The sequence below is a fragment of the Bombus affinis genome, chromosome 7 (assembly GCF_024516045.1).
Source record: "Bombus affinis isolate iyBomAffi1 chromosome 7, iyBomAffi1.2, whole genome shotgun sequence".
Lineage (NCBI taxonomy): Eukaryota > Metazoa > Arthropoda > Insecta > Hymenoptera > Apidae > Bombus > Bombus affinis.
Window position 1 is genome coordinate 5,190,494 of NC_066350.1, and position 12,920 is coordinate 5,203,413.

At 39.4% G+C, this 12,920-nt stretch overlaps 1 protein-coding gene across 1 annotated transcript; it reads left to right on the forward strand.

The window, feature by feature from the left end:
* Positions 1 to 8,136: 8,136 nt before the first annotated feature.
* LOC126918576 (endocuticle structural glycoprotein SgAbd-8-like) lies at positions 8,137 to 10,587 on the forward strand. Its single transcript, XM_050726632.1, has 2 exons — positions 8,137 to 8,292; positions 9,871 to 10,587. Exons 1-2 carry the CDS (start codon positions 8,278 to 8,280, stop codon positions 10,249 to 10,251), a joined length of 396 nt encoding a protein of 131 aa, XP_050582589.1. The 5' UTR covers positions 8,137 to 8,277; the 3' UTR covers positions 10,252 to 10,587.
* Positions 10,588 to 12,920: the final 2,333 nt, after the last annotated feature.

A 12,920-nucleotide genomic window follows, 5' to 3' on the forward strand; every position in this document is an offset into this window, starting at 1 on the left:
GCGATAAAAACTTATTCAGCGAATTATTTCTTAAATATCACCTGTTCGTCGAAGTCAGTCGTATGGGGCAAAGAGCCGAAATTTCTTTGACAATCTCGAATTATAAATCTCGATGGCTTATGAGCCTGAGGTAGATGTACAAGACGAAATCCGATAGACTTTACGACTTTATCTACGAAGTGATTAAATTTTAGAAAAAAAACGAAAACGACGGAAATAGCATGAAAAAGAAAGAATATAAGGAGAAAGAAGGAAAAAGAAAGATATTTCTGATTTCTCTTCAAATAAATTATTGTGTTTCGATATAAAAGAAGATAAGGATGTAGCAAAGGAAGAACGAGTAAGAAGGAATAATGAAAGATCATTTCGACTGCTTATTAGGGGAATTGTTAGGCTTCGATTATAATGAAGAAAACAATACACGAGAGAGGAAGAGAGGTAGAGAAAGGAGCAAAGAAAGCTTTCTCCCTCTCTCTCAAATTTTCCTACACGTGCAAACACATTTGAAATATAATGACACAGTGGCTCGTGGCTCGTCCATCGTATTACGTAACGGGAGGTGCGTGGAAAATCATTGTCATGTTATGCAACAAAGTAAATAACGCGACACTTTAAAGATACGAAGCCTTTAAGCGAACTCCTGCTAGCTGCTCGTCATGCCTTCGAGCTGAATAACTCTCAGCCAAAGACGACGACTTGGGTAGCTGAAATTTCAGAGTAATTTTATGCGAGAGCAGAATTTTCGGATTTATGCGCTTAAATGCGGAACACGTAGTAAAGCTGATAGCGCATACGTGTTCCGTCCGGATAAGAACGTATTAAGTAAAATACACATACTCCGGTATACTAGCCAGCGGCGGCCCAAAACATTATTTTAATGGTAGAAATAACATTTAGAAACAACTTGTTACGAACTCGTTGCGCATCCTGTTCCCTTTGTTCCAGCCATAACGAACATGTACCTTGAAATATCTATTTCTCTAACAACGTTAATATTATAATACATCTTTTATGATATATTTGAAAATGTGAAGCGGGTGTTTGAGTATAAGAGTTAGGTATTTTTTTAAATTTCAAAAACTACAAGTTAGGCGAAAAACGAACAAGTACAGGGGAAGAGGGGAATTTTTCGTATCTTCATTTCCGAGAATCGAAATATTTCTAGTCATTGAACTATCCTCTGTTCGCGTCGACGATTTACATTACTCTTTTATAATTAGTAGATAATTCCTGTTGTTTCTGGATCTTGAACTTCTTGTACCTTTCAAGGCTGATTAAAACGAGAGATGCGAAATGAATCGTATTTCCCCCCGTAATCTTTGACTAATTATGGCGAAAATAAACAGTCGCGCGATTTAGCAGTATCGGATTATATAAAGCGGTTTTAATTAATAAAACGTTGTTAATATACTCTACTCGAGAGCCATTAATTATCGACTGTGTGACATCTTTTCGTAGACGTTTCCTCCATAATGCTTAGTTAAGAGAATCTGCGAGATTTTCTCGATTATGGCGTTCCAGCGTCGCGAACATCGCTTCGCGATTTAATTCGCGCGAAAGAGACGCTTTAAATCGACCGATAAAATAAAATGTTGCATCAGGAATTTCTAAAGGAGATGATCGATAGCGGCTTCGCGCGAGTATGTCGAGCCTCGGGGAATCGAAGACGGTAATGAGCGCGCAACGCAAATAAATCGTAAAACTGACGAAGAAGTTATGGTAGAAGACGACCTTGACATATAAGCGTATACCGCGAGCATTCTAAGAGAGCGCCTAGCCGCAGGCTAGAAGACGTAACCCGTGCCAAAATCAATTTCACTTTCATCCATGGTGCAGGTAGTGCGACGAACGCACGTGTATCTTTGTATACTTTGCCTCGAGGACGATTCTCATAAAAAATCCTGTTGGGAAAGTCGTCGATCGACCTGTGTTTGCTCTCGTGGGCCTAGGCTCCGCGAGAAAGTGATTCGACCGATCGTTACATGGCAATCGTTGATCCAGCGCTCCGTAATTCAGCAGTTGACGATGCTTGAAATTTAAGAATCGATTGGACCGCCTTTCGAGCGTATTTTTCTAACTTCAACGAGCCTCTGTGTACATAACCGATATAGACATTTCCTTCTATCGTTCCACCGTTCTGAGAGCATTCTTTCTTTCTTTATCTTTCCTGAAACCTCGACCATTTGACGATTTAAAAAATGCTGGAATTTAGAATAAAAAAATGGAAATAAATTTTATTCTTAGGTGTTATAACTTGCGTATACAGTTTCGATATTACACTTACGAAATAGTTTAGGGTACATGTGAACATTAGTGAAGTAATCGACGATGAATCAGACGTCGAATTGAAAGTGTTAAAGTTCCTTTCTAAGTTCTTAAAACATTTGTTTCTCGATTACTTTTCTATGTACTAACGTACTATGTACTATAATATTCTATGTACTAATCATAGCGTGTATTCTACGTACTATGATTTAGTATGGTAGTTGCTTGAAACGTACGAAGCTAAATAAATCAGTAAATAATTTTATCAAAATTCTAATCTCAAGGATTGGTATTTCCTTCTATTGGAATTCTATTTCGTTGAATGAGCAAAAGTGTAATGTAGAAAGAATGTAATTTGCGTAAAATATTCCATTTTCTAGCTACTCTATCTGCAAGTATTTATGAATGTAAATTGCTAATTTATGTATAAGTACCACAATCTATCTGAAACGTAAAATTATATTTTTATCTTAAGTAGATACGCTTTTACGCTATCTTTTGGCATTTCATATGCGAAAAGTATAAAAGTTAAGAAAAAGTGTACAGGCTGGTCCGAGTAAATTGTCGTCAAATTACATTTCTTTTAAAAAGTTTACGCTCCGTTACAAAGGAAAACCTGGTAACTCATGAGAATAAGTACAACGAGTGCCAAAGTGATTGTTGTCAAGGGTTCGATCGCACGACTCCAAGAGTCTGAAACTACCGCGCAGACTGCTTTCGAAAGTTCGCAAAGGAAGAACAGCGAGGAAATTTAAAATATCAGATGGCAAGGTAATGCATTTCCAACGGCCTTATAAGTACGATACGCGGCGCGGTTGTTGCAATAGAGGTTTTATATTTACAGAAAGGTTACACGCGGATGCACTTACGAGCCCTGCGCATTCCGAAGAATGCGTACTTGAATGAAAACCCCACGCGAATGTAGACGGATAGAACGAGAGGGGGAGTGGGATGAACGTTGAAACGGAGACGGAGATACCGGCTTGGCGAACATTGTACGTGACACGAAAAAGGATGAAAGGAGAACAAGACACAGAGAAAGAAGCAAGGAGATGAATTAAAATATGTATGAGCGCATAAGGTGAAATTTATAAATGTTGATGAGAGGGAGAGAGAGAGGCGGAGAAGGAAGATAGAATAACTGAAGATTATGAATCAGAATGCGAAAGAATGTGAAAGAGAGGAAAGGAGAGGGAGAAAGTCAGAGTGTATCAGCGGGATCGAACAAGCGAGTCAATGAAAGCAACGAACGGTCGAAGGGAATCATCGACTTTATTGCTGGTCTGTCATACGATTACCTTTTTTCGAAGAGTCAAACGACTTGGTCCAACGAACATCGGAGTTTCTATGTTCCGTAAATATGGTCGGCTGTTGACTCTCAGGCAGTTCTCGTATTCATCGTTGACATTTTAACGATGATCAATGCCTTCGTTTATTTCCTCCGAGGAATTTTTTTAAGCCAGGCAGTCGCCTAAAGTAAGAAAGAGGTTCAAATTGTTCGACCATTTGCTTCAAAACATCAGAAATTTGTTTTTTTCTTCATCGGAGAGGACTATCATAAAATGTCGTTATCGTTCATAGATCGAATCATTTTACTTTCCTCTATTACAAAATTTAAATATCGATTTCATTCTTACCTTCGCGTATTTATCGTGGAGATGCTTTCTGCCATAGGAACGCAATTTTACTTTGCAAGAAAGGACATCGTAACAAACATCGTAATAGAATAGGGAGCTAACAGATCTGTCTACCGAGCTATAGCACTTTATAATAGTGACAAATAACACTCGTTATTGTTTTTAAACTCAGTTTTGTCATTCGCTTAATCGATCGCTTCAGGCCATAGAACGTTATTAATCGGGTTTGTACCAAAGTGTAAGCAAGATGCCGTGACGCAAGTACGTTTGATTACTCTATACATGTTGGTTATTCCCTCGGAAGACAAGATAATGCTCGAGCTATTGCATCACTAAACTATTATATGTTTAAGTGTATACGTATAACCTTTCGATCTACCGTTGACTCTTAAATTTTAATCTCGCATTTAGTAAATATTTTGCGTAATATTGCTGAACGAGGCAGGATATAAAAAGAACGTTGAAAGAGAACGGCATACTAATGAATAATGGAAAGTGAAAATAAGTGTATGGTAGGAAACGAAAACAATATGTGTAAATATCGTTGCTTCGCTAGGAAGATAACTTGTTTACAAAATCGAACAGATCCTTATTAAAGATTTCCAAGGTAGCGATCGGTTCTCGCAAATTCTCGATGAGTCAGTTATTTCGAAACGAATTTTGACAAGGGACAGAGAAAAAAAACAAGATAAAAATGAGGGAACGCGAAAGCCTTCGCCGCAGCGAAATAACGAGAGACTACCGAGCATGTTTAATCACCAATTAAAAAAAAAGAATCGCAGCGCTTCGTTAGGGAAACGAAAATTCACGATTCCTTCGCATCGATGGGTTTCGTGTCGTTCAGTCTGTGGCTGTTGCTTGCGTGGGCTGGCATTCAAAGCGGTATAATTTACAAACCGTGAATTCAGCTCCCCGAAGTCCGGGTATTAATCTCGAGGAAGAAGTTATTCCGCAAACGAGTCACGGACGCGGTGTACCGAATACAGAATAGTTTGCCACGATGCTTTTTGCTTGGAAATTATAGTGGTATAATTTTCGATGCTCCCTTTGTTATTCCTCAACGTTTCATAATACGTATCGTGTGAAAGCAGCAATTGATTTTCAATTTCATCGAGGTGTTTTATCGTCATAAAGTGGAAATCTAGCTACTTTTGTAATTTATCTATCCGCTACCCGCTACTTTATCGCGTCTCCCACATCTGTGTTGTACGATATCCGCGAATATAAGATCGAACGATTAAGATTGTAGTATAAATTTACTATATTCATCGTACAGCAAACGTTCCGTGTAAAGTTATTTTTACATCGATACGTTGTTACAAGCAGACCTGCTTGTTAGAAAGTTTATTAACTTCATACGAGAAAAAGCAAGCTACGGAAAGTGAATTTCTAACGAAATAAAAAAGTAGAAGAACGCAGATGTAGAGGCGACTCGGTTCAACCCCTCGAGCGACGCTCCGGTCAATACAACGATATATTCTCGAAAGATGGTACCTAGTCCGCTACTTTCACGAGTGATATTTATGCACGTATCTTTTGTTTGCACCGGTCATATTACGTAACCCAGCTAATTAAAACTTCAAACATATCGCGACAGACTTTCCCCTATATTTACCACGCTACTATCTGGTATCTGGTGAACCGGTGACTGTTTGTTTTGCATCTTAACGTGTCAATCGGCAAATCATGGGCGTACGATGATTTACAGCTTTCGTTGTTTGTTTTGTTTAGAGTGCCGTACCGAAAGACTACGAAGTACGAGGATTATAAGACTTTACAATTGTAAATTACAATAAATCGTAAAGAAAAGTATTTGTTTTATTAAAAAGCAGAAATTTTATTTCTCTAGCATATAAATTCCACTTTACCTCCAATTACATTATCGTACATAGAAATTCTCTCGCTACAACAGAGCAGCCGTAATTTGTAGTATTTTTTGTGTTACTATATCTATTTTGTACTTGAAGTTTTTCCGCAAACAACCACATGTAAACGTTAGCGATTAAGTTTTACGAAACTTTCATAGAAACGAAACAAAATTGTTCTCGTAAAGCATATCATGTTAATTATGCTCGATGGGCTCTAAAAGTTAGTTTCTCCTGATTTCAAAGGGTAACGAAATAGAAGAACGTACGAAAAAGCATTTCCATTAGTCGAGAAGCCACAAGTTATTTTTTCCCGTAGTTGCTACCTCGTGTAGTTAAAAATGCCTGTATCCGGACAGAAGCATTGCTCGAAGAAGATTGTCCATAGATATCGATGACGCGTCTCAGTGAATCACGCACCATCACAACTGACGTTTCCAGCAGGGTACTTGACATTCCTAAGAAAACGAGAATTTATTACAGCTTCGCGTATTCCTTGTATTTTCCATAAAAGAAGCGGAATAACGTCTTCTGGTATATAATTCATCGTTCTTTGGACGATTTAGCCGAGTGATTTATCAGTTGATTCGATTATAGTCAGGTCTAGCGATCGTAGAAGGAAGATGAAAACTCTTCTTCTACAAGTGGAAATATGATTAATATCATCAAACACGATTATACGCTAGTTTTTAAACCGTATTTACGCTTTAGTACACGTCACTAGAGACAATCGCTCATTTTTCTCTCGAGACCATCTCCGAGGCATCGCAGAAAATTAATCGCAAAGGTAAATATTCGATCGGATTACGACCTTTTGTATTTCATCGCGTAGCTACATATATCGTTGATTAAATGCAGATTTTAAATGCCACGTTCCATTATAACGTGTACGGCAAGTACCACGGTCAGGTTAGATTAACAGAAATTTTTTTTTATGCAAAGCAAATTTGTATGGAAAAGTATTATAATTAATATACAATCGATGAATATCTATCGATGATCAACTCTTGACGTTCCAATCGGGTAACATTGATTAAACAAACGCACGCCCATACTTAATTCAAGGTAATGGTGACGCGTCTGGTATGTTTCAAATAGAATAGAAAGATACACAGAAAGTGTTGCAAAGTACCTTCACTTTGTCCAGAAGGAACGAAAGTGAAATGCATGGAATAATGCCGAAGAAACGAAATACGACGCAAACGCGAGACATAAGAATTATAGAATGTAATTGCGCGTTAAACGCTATTTAAATAAAATAGCGAAATATATGCTATTACGTGTCACGTAATTATCGTCATTGACGTAAAATTCTATCTACGCATTACGTGTTTGATTTAGAAGTTTTACTCCTAAGAAGGAAATCAACAACGATGTAAATAGTTGGTACATCGACCAAATATCTTACATATTATTGCGTATAATCAAGCGCAAACAACGAAAATATATAATATTCAGATAAGTAAGATTTATTCGTGATATTCCGACTCCTTCGATGGTATCGGTAACGTAGTCCCGACTTTATAATTAAATCAAAAATACAAATAAGAAAAATTTACACGATCGTCAATATAAAGTCGGTATTGATTATGTCAATAATCGTTATACGATAAATTTGCATAGTTTCGATTTTCACGATACATCGAAAATATTTGCCTCGTTGAAAAAGATAAACTCCCTCCTTTTTCAATGTTAGTATAAATGGTAAAATAAATTTTTCACAGATTATATACGAGTATGAGATGCGTCAGCCTTACCTTAGAAACTAAACTATATACATCAGTATCTTCGAACAGTTATCGTTGTTACTCGTTAGTTGTACAGCATCAAATTATACAATCGAATCTTAAGCTGCGCGATTTCCGACTCGACTGTGCCAAATCATCCCGATGTAAGACAGGGGCGATATAAATCATTATCCAACGTATTCCTATTAGAGCTGTCATCTTCTGTTACGCGTCTCGGTTACCAACTCGTAACCCTGTCCGAATCGGTTTGACGCGAATCGATAGGTGGCAAGTCAACCCTCGAACTCGTCTGATAAACATCGACTTAAAGGGCCCCGATGGCATGGTGGCGCGTCGTTAAAGAAATTATGACAATTGAGCAAGCATCCTTTAACGGGGACCCGATGACATTTAGCGTAATGTGACATGCTGATCCCCGGCAAGGTAATCTCTCTCCGGGTGATGTACTATGTGTTGCTGTCCCTGTACGTTTCCTCGCATAGATACACACGAACGCGTATCGCGCGCGCGTTAAACGAGGATCCGTGTAACCCCTCTTAAGGTACCTCTACCTCTGTGTCACAATCGTTCCCTCTCTGTTCGTCTCGATCGTGCCTCTTTGTCTGTCGCCGTGTCGTCGTGTCCCATGTGCGTCCTCCTAGGTGCACGGTGGCTATCGTTACTTGGCCAAACGATCGTATTGGTGATGCCTCCAGGGGTATATATACGACGAGCGCTGCGGGGCTTGATAAACACTTGCCCATCAGCGATTACTGCTGCAGCATGTACACGTCACTGGTAAGCGTAATTAAGAGAAAAATCGCCAGCGGAAAGATCTCGGGACGAGGAAACCTAGGATGAAACTCGCGGAAACGAAAATCCGGACCAATCGGAACGTCGTCAGAGTGAGCTCTCTGATCCACAGAGATTCGTCGAGTGATCCGTCGAGAACACGATTTTTTCGTTTCTGTGCGTGATACATTCCGGGATACTGTGATACGCGTTGCCTGTGCCGTTTGATTCGCTCGATTCGGGGACGTATTGCGATTTCCTACGCAAGTCTAACGAGACGAATGGTCGAGAGGTGAGTAGGGTGGAATATAGAGAGGCCTGCAGTTTTAACAAGGATCGTGTGCGCTTGGTGTACATCCGTCTCGGACTTCAAGATCTCTAAATTATCTCGTTAGATAGTCGATCGAAGTTTTATAACTCACCGCACAAAGTAGATAAACACGTACGTTCTTGGCACGCGATTAATCCTTTAGTATTCCTGTTATAGCTAGTATTCCCTGTTCTACATGTTTCGTTATATATTCGTTATCAACTCGAAAGCAGTCTCTATTAATCTTTACTTATATATTCTAATTATGTAAACGGTTAGCAATTTCGATGTTTACGCGGAAAGGTATCGATAGCAGAAAATGTTATTAACGCGATAAACGTTGGAACAGTTATGAAACGCCGGCGACTACGTCTGACTTAATAACCGTCATACTACCATTCGAGTAGTGGCTGACTCGAAACGGTATCACTACTGCGGCAAGCTTCCCGCCGTTTTCGACAATACGAGCCACTCGCAGTGCACACGGTCGGATTAAACGACGGATACTCTCGCAATCGATTTCTCGAATCGATACGTGATCCGTTCTACCGTTTAAATCGCGCTTCACAGGCGTGTAATTACGTGAAAATCGATCTTTCGCGACGTAATTTATAGGTGTTTAAACGCAATAACGTAAACATCGAGCAAGTTATGTATACATAGGCGCGCGCGTTCACGACAGCATTCCACCCTGGTCCATTTGTCCTCGCGTCTTTACGCGAAATTGCGTGTCGCGTTTGTTTTACCGCTCAGCTATAATGACCAACATTGCGTTAAGGACTCGAGCAAACTTTGAAATCGCTTCAATTAAATGCGTGCCTGCCAGTTCGATGCAGGTACAAAAGCTAGACGCGTCATTTGCGAGCTAGAGAGTGATTCGCGCGGGATGTTCGAACGTTGTTTCGTAATTTTGTTCAAATTGGGGCAACGTAAACGTACGCAAGTTGATAGCGCGTTGGACGAATTAGATATCGTACGAATTCGTAGAATATCGTATAAACGCGAAATCATGTGCTTCGAAGCGATATCCGAAAATCGTATTCACCCTACTGAAACTGCATAGATTCGACTTGGAAATAAAAGTCGGTTTCCTCGTTCCGAGTAGTGCTCCAACGTGAAAACGTCGGAACGTGCGATTTATCGTACCGTTCGAAATAGAAGATAAGAGAAGAGAGTCGAAGAACAATAGGGCGCGATCTGACGACTCGATGTACGGCGACGTCGAGAACGATAAAGGCAAAGTCGCGACTTATTTCTGTTTTTCGGATGTTCAGATAGCCGTGATCGCACTAGCAAGCTGCGTGGCAGCTGCCCCAGCGGAGGACGTGATACCAATTGTTAGCCAAAGTCAAGAGGGTCCAAATCCGGACGGTTCGTACAAATGGAGCTACGAGTCCGGGAATGGGATCAAAGCGCAAGAGGAGGGTCATGTGGAGAACGCTGGCCAAGAGAACGAGGCGATGAACGCTCAGGGTAGCTTCAGTTATCCGAGCGACGACGGTCAACAAATCTCGTTGACGTATGTTGCGAACGAGGAAGGTTTTCAACCACAGGGCGCTCACCTACCTACTACACCAGAAATACCGCCGCTCATTCAAAAGGCGCTCGAATGGATAGCGGCGCACCCGAGCAAAGAGGACCAGAATCAGGTATAAAGGATGAGACGTGTACCGTCAGTGATCTCAAAACGAGCTACGTTCAATTTTCTTCTAACGTGAATTACGATGAATCGCCCCGTCGTCACCTCTTGCAGTCCAAGCTCTAACGAAACGCGTATTACTCTGGTTCAATCTGTTGTAAATATTTATTGTATACTTTTACGGACGTATATGTGTATTGTATATCGATATATTATATCGTATTATATATGTATCGTGTATTGTAACACATGCAGACGCGAGTATGTACCACGGGCAGCGAACATGTACACAATCGTTGCCAGGTACGTACATATTACGATGCATACGAAATAAATGTTGCAATTCAAGACACACCCTCGTCTTATCTCTTTGCCTGTCGTATTTACGTATTTTTATTCCCGTACATTTACGTAGAAGGTATACGAGAATGATACAGTGATATCGAGACTGATTTTTACGTTAACCAAGATTATTACAAAATAGAAACAACTAACGTTACCTACGTTATTGCGTCAAGTTGTACGAAACGTTTCTCTGATTGCCGAGACGTCTCGCTTACCGGATGCAGCTTTGAAAATTTGACTACAATTTGCTTCTCCGCTTGGCAAAACAAACTTGTCGAACTGTCAACGTTAACTTCAATCGTAACTTTGTATCAAAACAGTATTTATTCTTTGGCCCCGAATTTGTCCACTTTGGCCGGAACTGTTAGCTGGATCGAATGTAAACGCAGATTGAATTAAGGCTAGTTTACAGTCGCTTTAGGAAAGGCTAGGACAGAACGGGTCAGCTACGGGTGCAGCCTGCAACTACAGAGTCACGTTGTAAATGCACGCGAAATTCTCTTCTCTGTTGACACTTCCTTGTCATTATTTACGATTCCGCTCCAATTATTCATATCAGCGCCGGCTCGTTTCAACGAAATAATCCCGCGGCACTGCAATCGTAAATACAAAATACAAATTCCAAGCGCAATCTGAAAGAGGAGCGTAGTTTCTTCGAGGAATTTGATTCGTTCTCGTTTGATCCGTGCTCTCTAAGGTACGCGCTGATTTACGATAGAAAGTTTCAGCACGACGCGACGTAGTACAACGTTTTAAGCACGTGCTCGCTGTAGAATTGCCTCGACATCGTTAATCAATCGCGATACCGCGGACATAAAGGACGTCCTCCGGTAATTTATTCGAAGACGACGGTCTTGTGGATAACGCGGTCTCGTTTGCCTTTTGTTGCATTTCCTTGCAAATGAAACAGCAAATTGCCGTAACTTAAGAATTATATTCCACGCAAAGTTCAACCAACATAGCAATAGTAAAATTGATAAGAATCAAAATTTTTACGAAGAGAACTAATGCACGTTTTTCTATATGCTTGTATCGACATTTGTTTTTCTTAACGCGTTCGAATCGTTTCATTTAAATCAACGGTACGATATTATAAATATAAAATGTTAAGAAATAAAAAGAACAATCAAATAACATTAGCATATTTCGTTCTCTATTTTCTTAAATTTCGTCGAGTTTGATAGACGTGAAATGACCATGGAACGATCTTAATTATTACTAATTGCTGACTTGATATAAACACGTGTTAGTCAATTAGTCACACGTAACGCCAAACTTTCTCAACGAATCGTCTTATATCGGTCTCGTGCGTCAACGTCTCCTCGATGACGCGACGAAGGATTATTGATTGTGTCTGAAACTTTCGTTGAACTTTCACGAACGACAGCGTTATACACTTCTATTTTAGTATACCTGAGATATGTTCCACGTTTACAATGGAATTACATAATACTCGGCCGTTCCAACTTCTGTCATCTATGCAAAACCATCGGTGAAACTTTTATCTTAGTATATACGATAGCTTTCCGAGGGCATCATTAGAGTACGTGTCAAGAGTCATAAATCACGTCTTAAACAAAGATGAATTACCGAATATATTTTCATACCTTCCTTCATGATATAGAATAATCAGCTTCATTTACGATATCTTAGAATATCGCAAAGTTCGAGTTAATAAACTTTCTATATTCAAAGCCTATCAAACTATTAAACTTTAGTGTCGGGTATACCAAGAAACTTTTCACCGAATTTACCGTTTGCATCGTTAGGAAATCAAGATTTTCTAATAAATGCAACAGGACATTTTGCCATCTGTAGCATAATGCAGTTTGATAGCATTGGATGATATTTTATTGCTTGTCGATGGACACATAAATTATTTCTATATCTTTCGTTGTTTAAATTGTGACGTGATGTAAATTTAGTATGCGAGACAAAATTTGATAAAGATAGCAATCATTCTTCTTCTCTTCATAAATATCTCTTCCGACATGAATTATCTTCTTTTCACCCTTGCCTTCTTTGTATTAAGTTTCAATTTGTTGCTACCTATTTAGTCGTCGATTAATTTTAATTACGAATTATGGTAAGTGATAAAGTATTAACAACAGAGAGGCGTTTTCTTACAACGCTGAAAACATGATAACAATATCAACCTTTTGATCGAAACGAATCAAATATTCAAATAGTTATGAACGCTAGTGTACCTACTGTATTTGTGTCGCTGTAACCACAATACGTAAGACGTAAGAAGAAGTGGGCACCACTTATTACACTTCGACCGAATGACATTTTCGTATTACAACGCGCATGAGTCTATATTATTTTCATTGTCGCCAT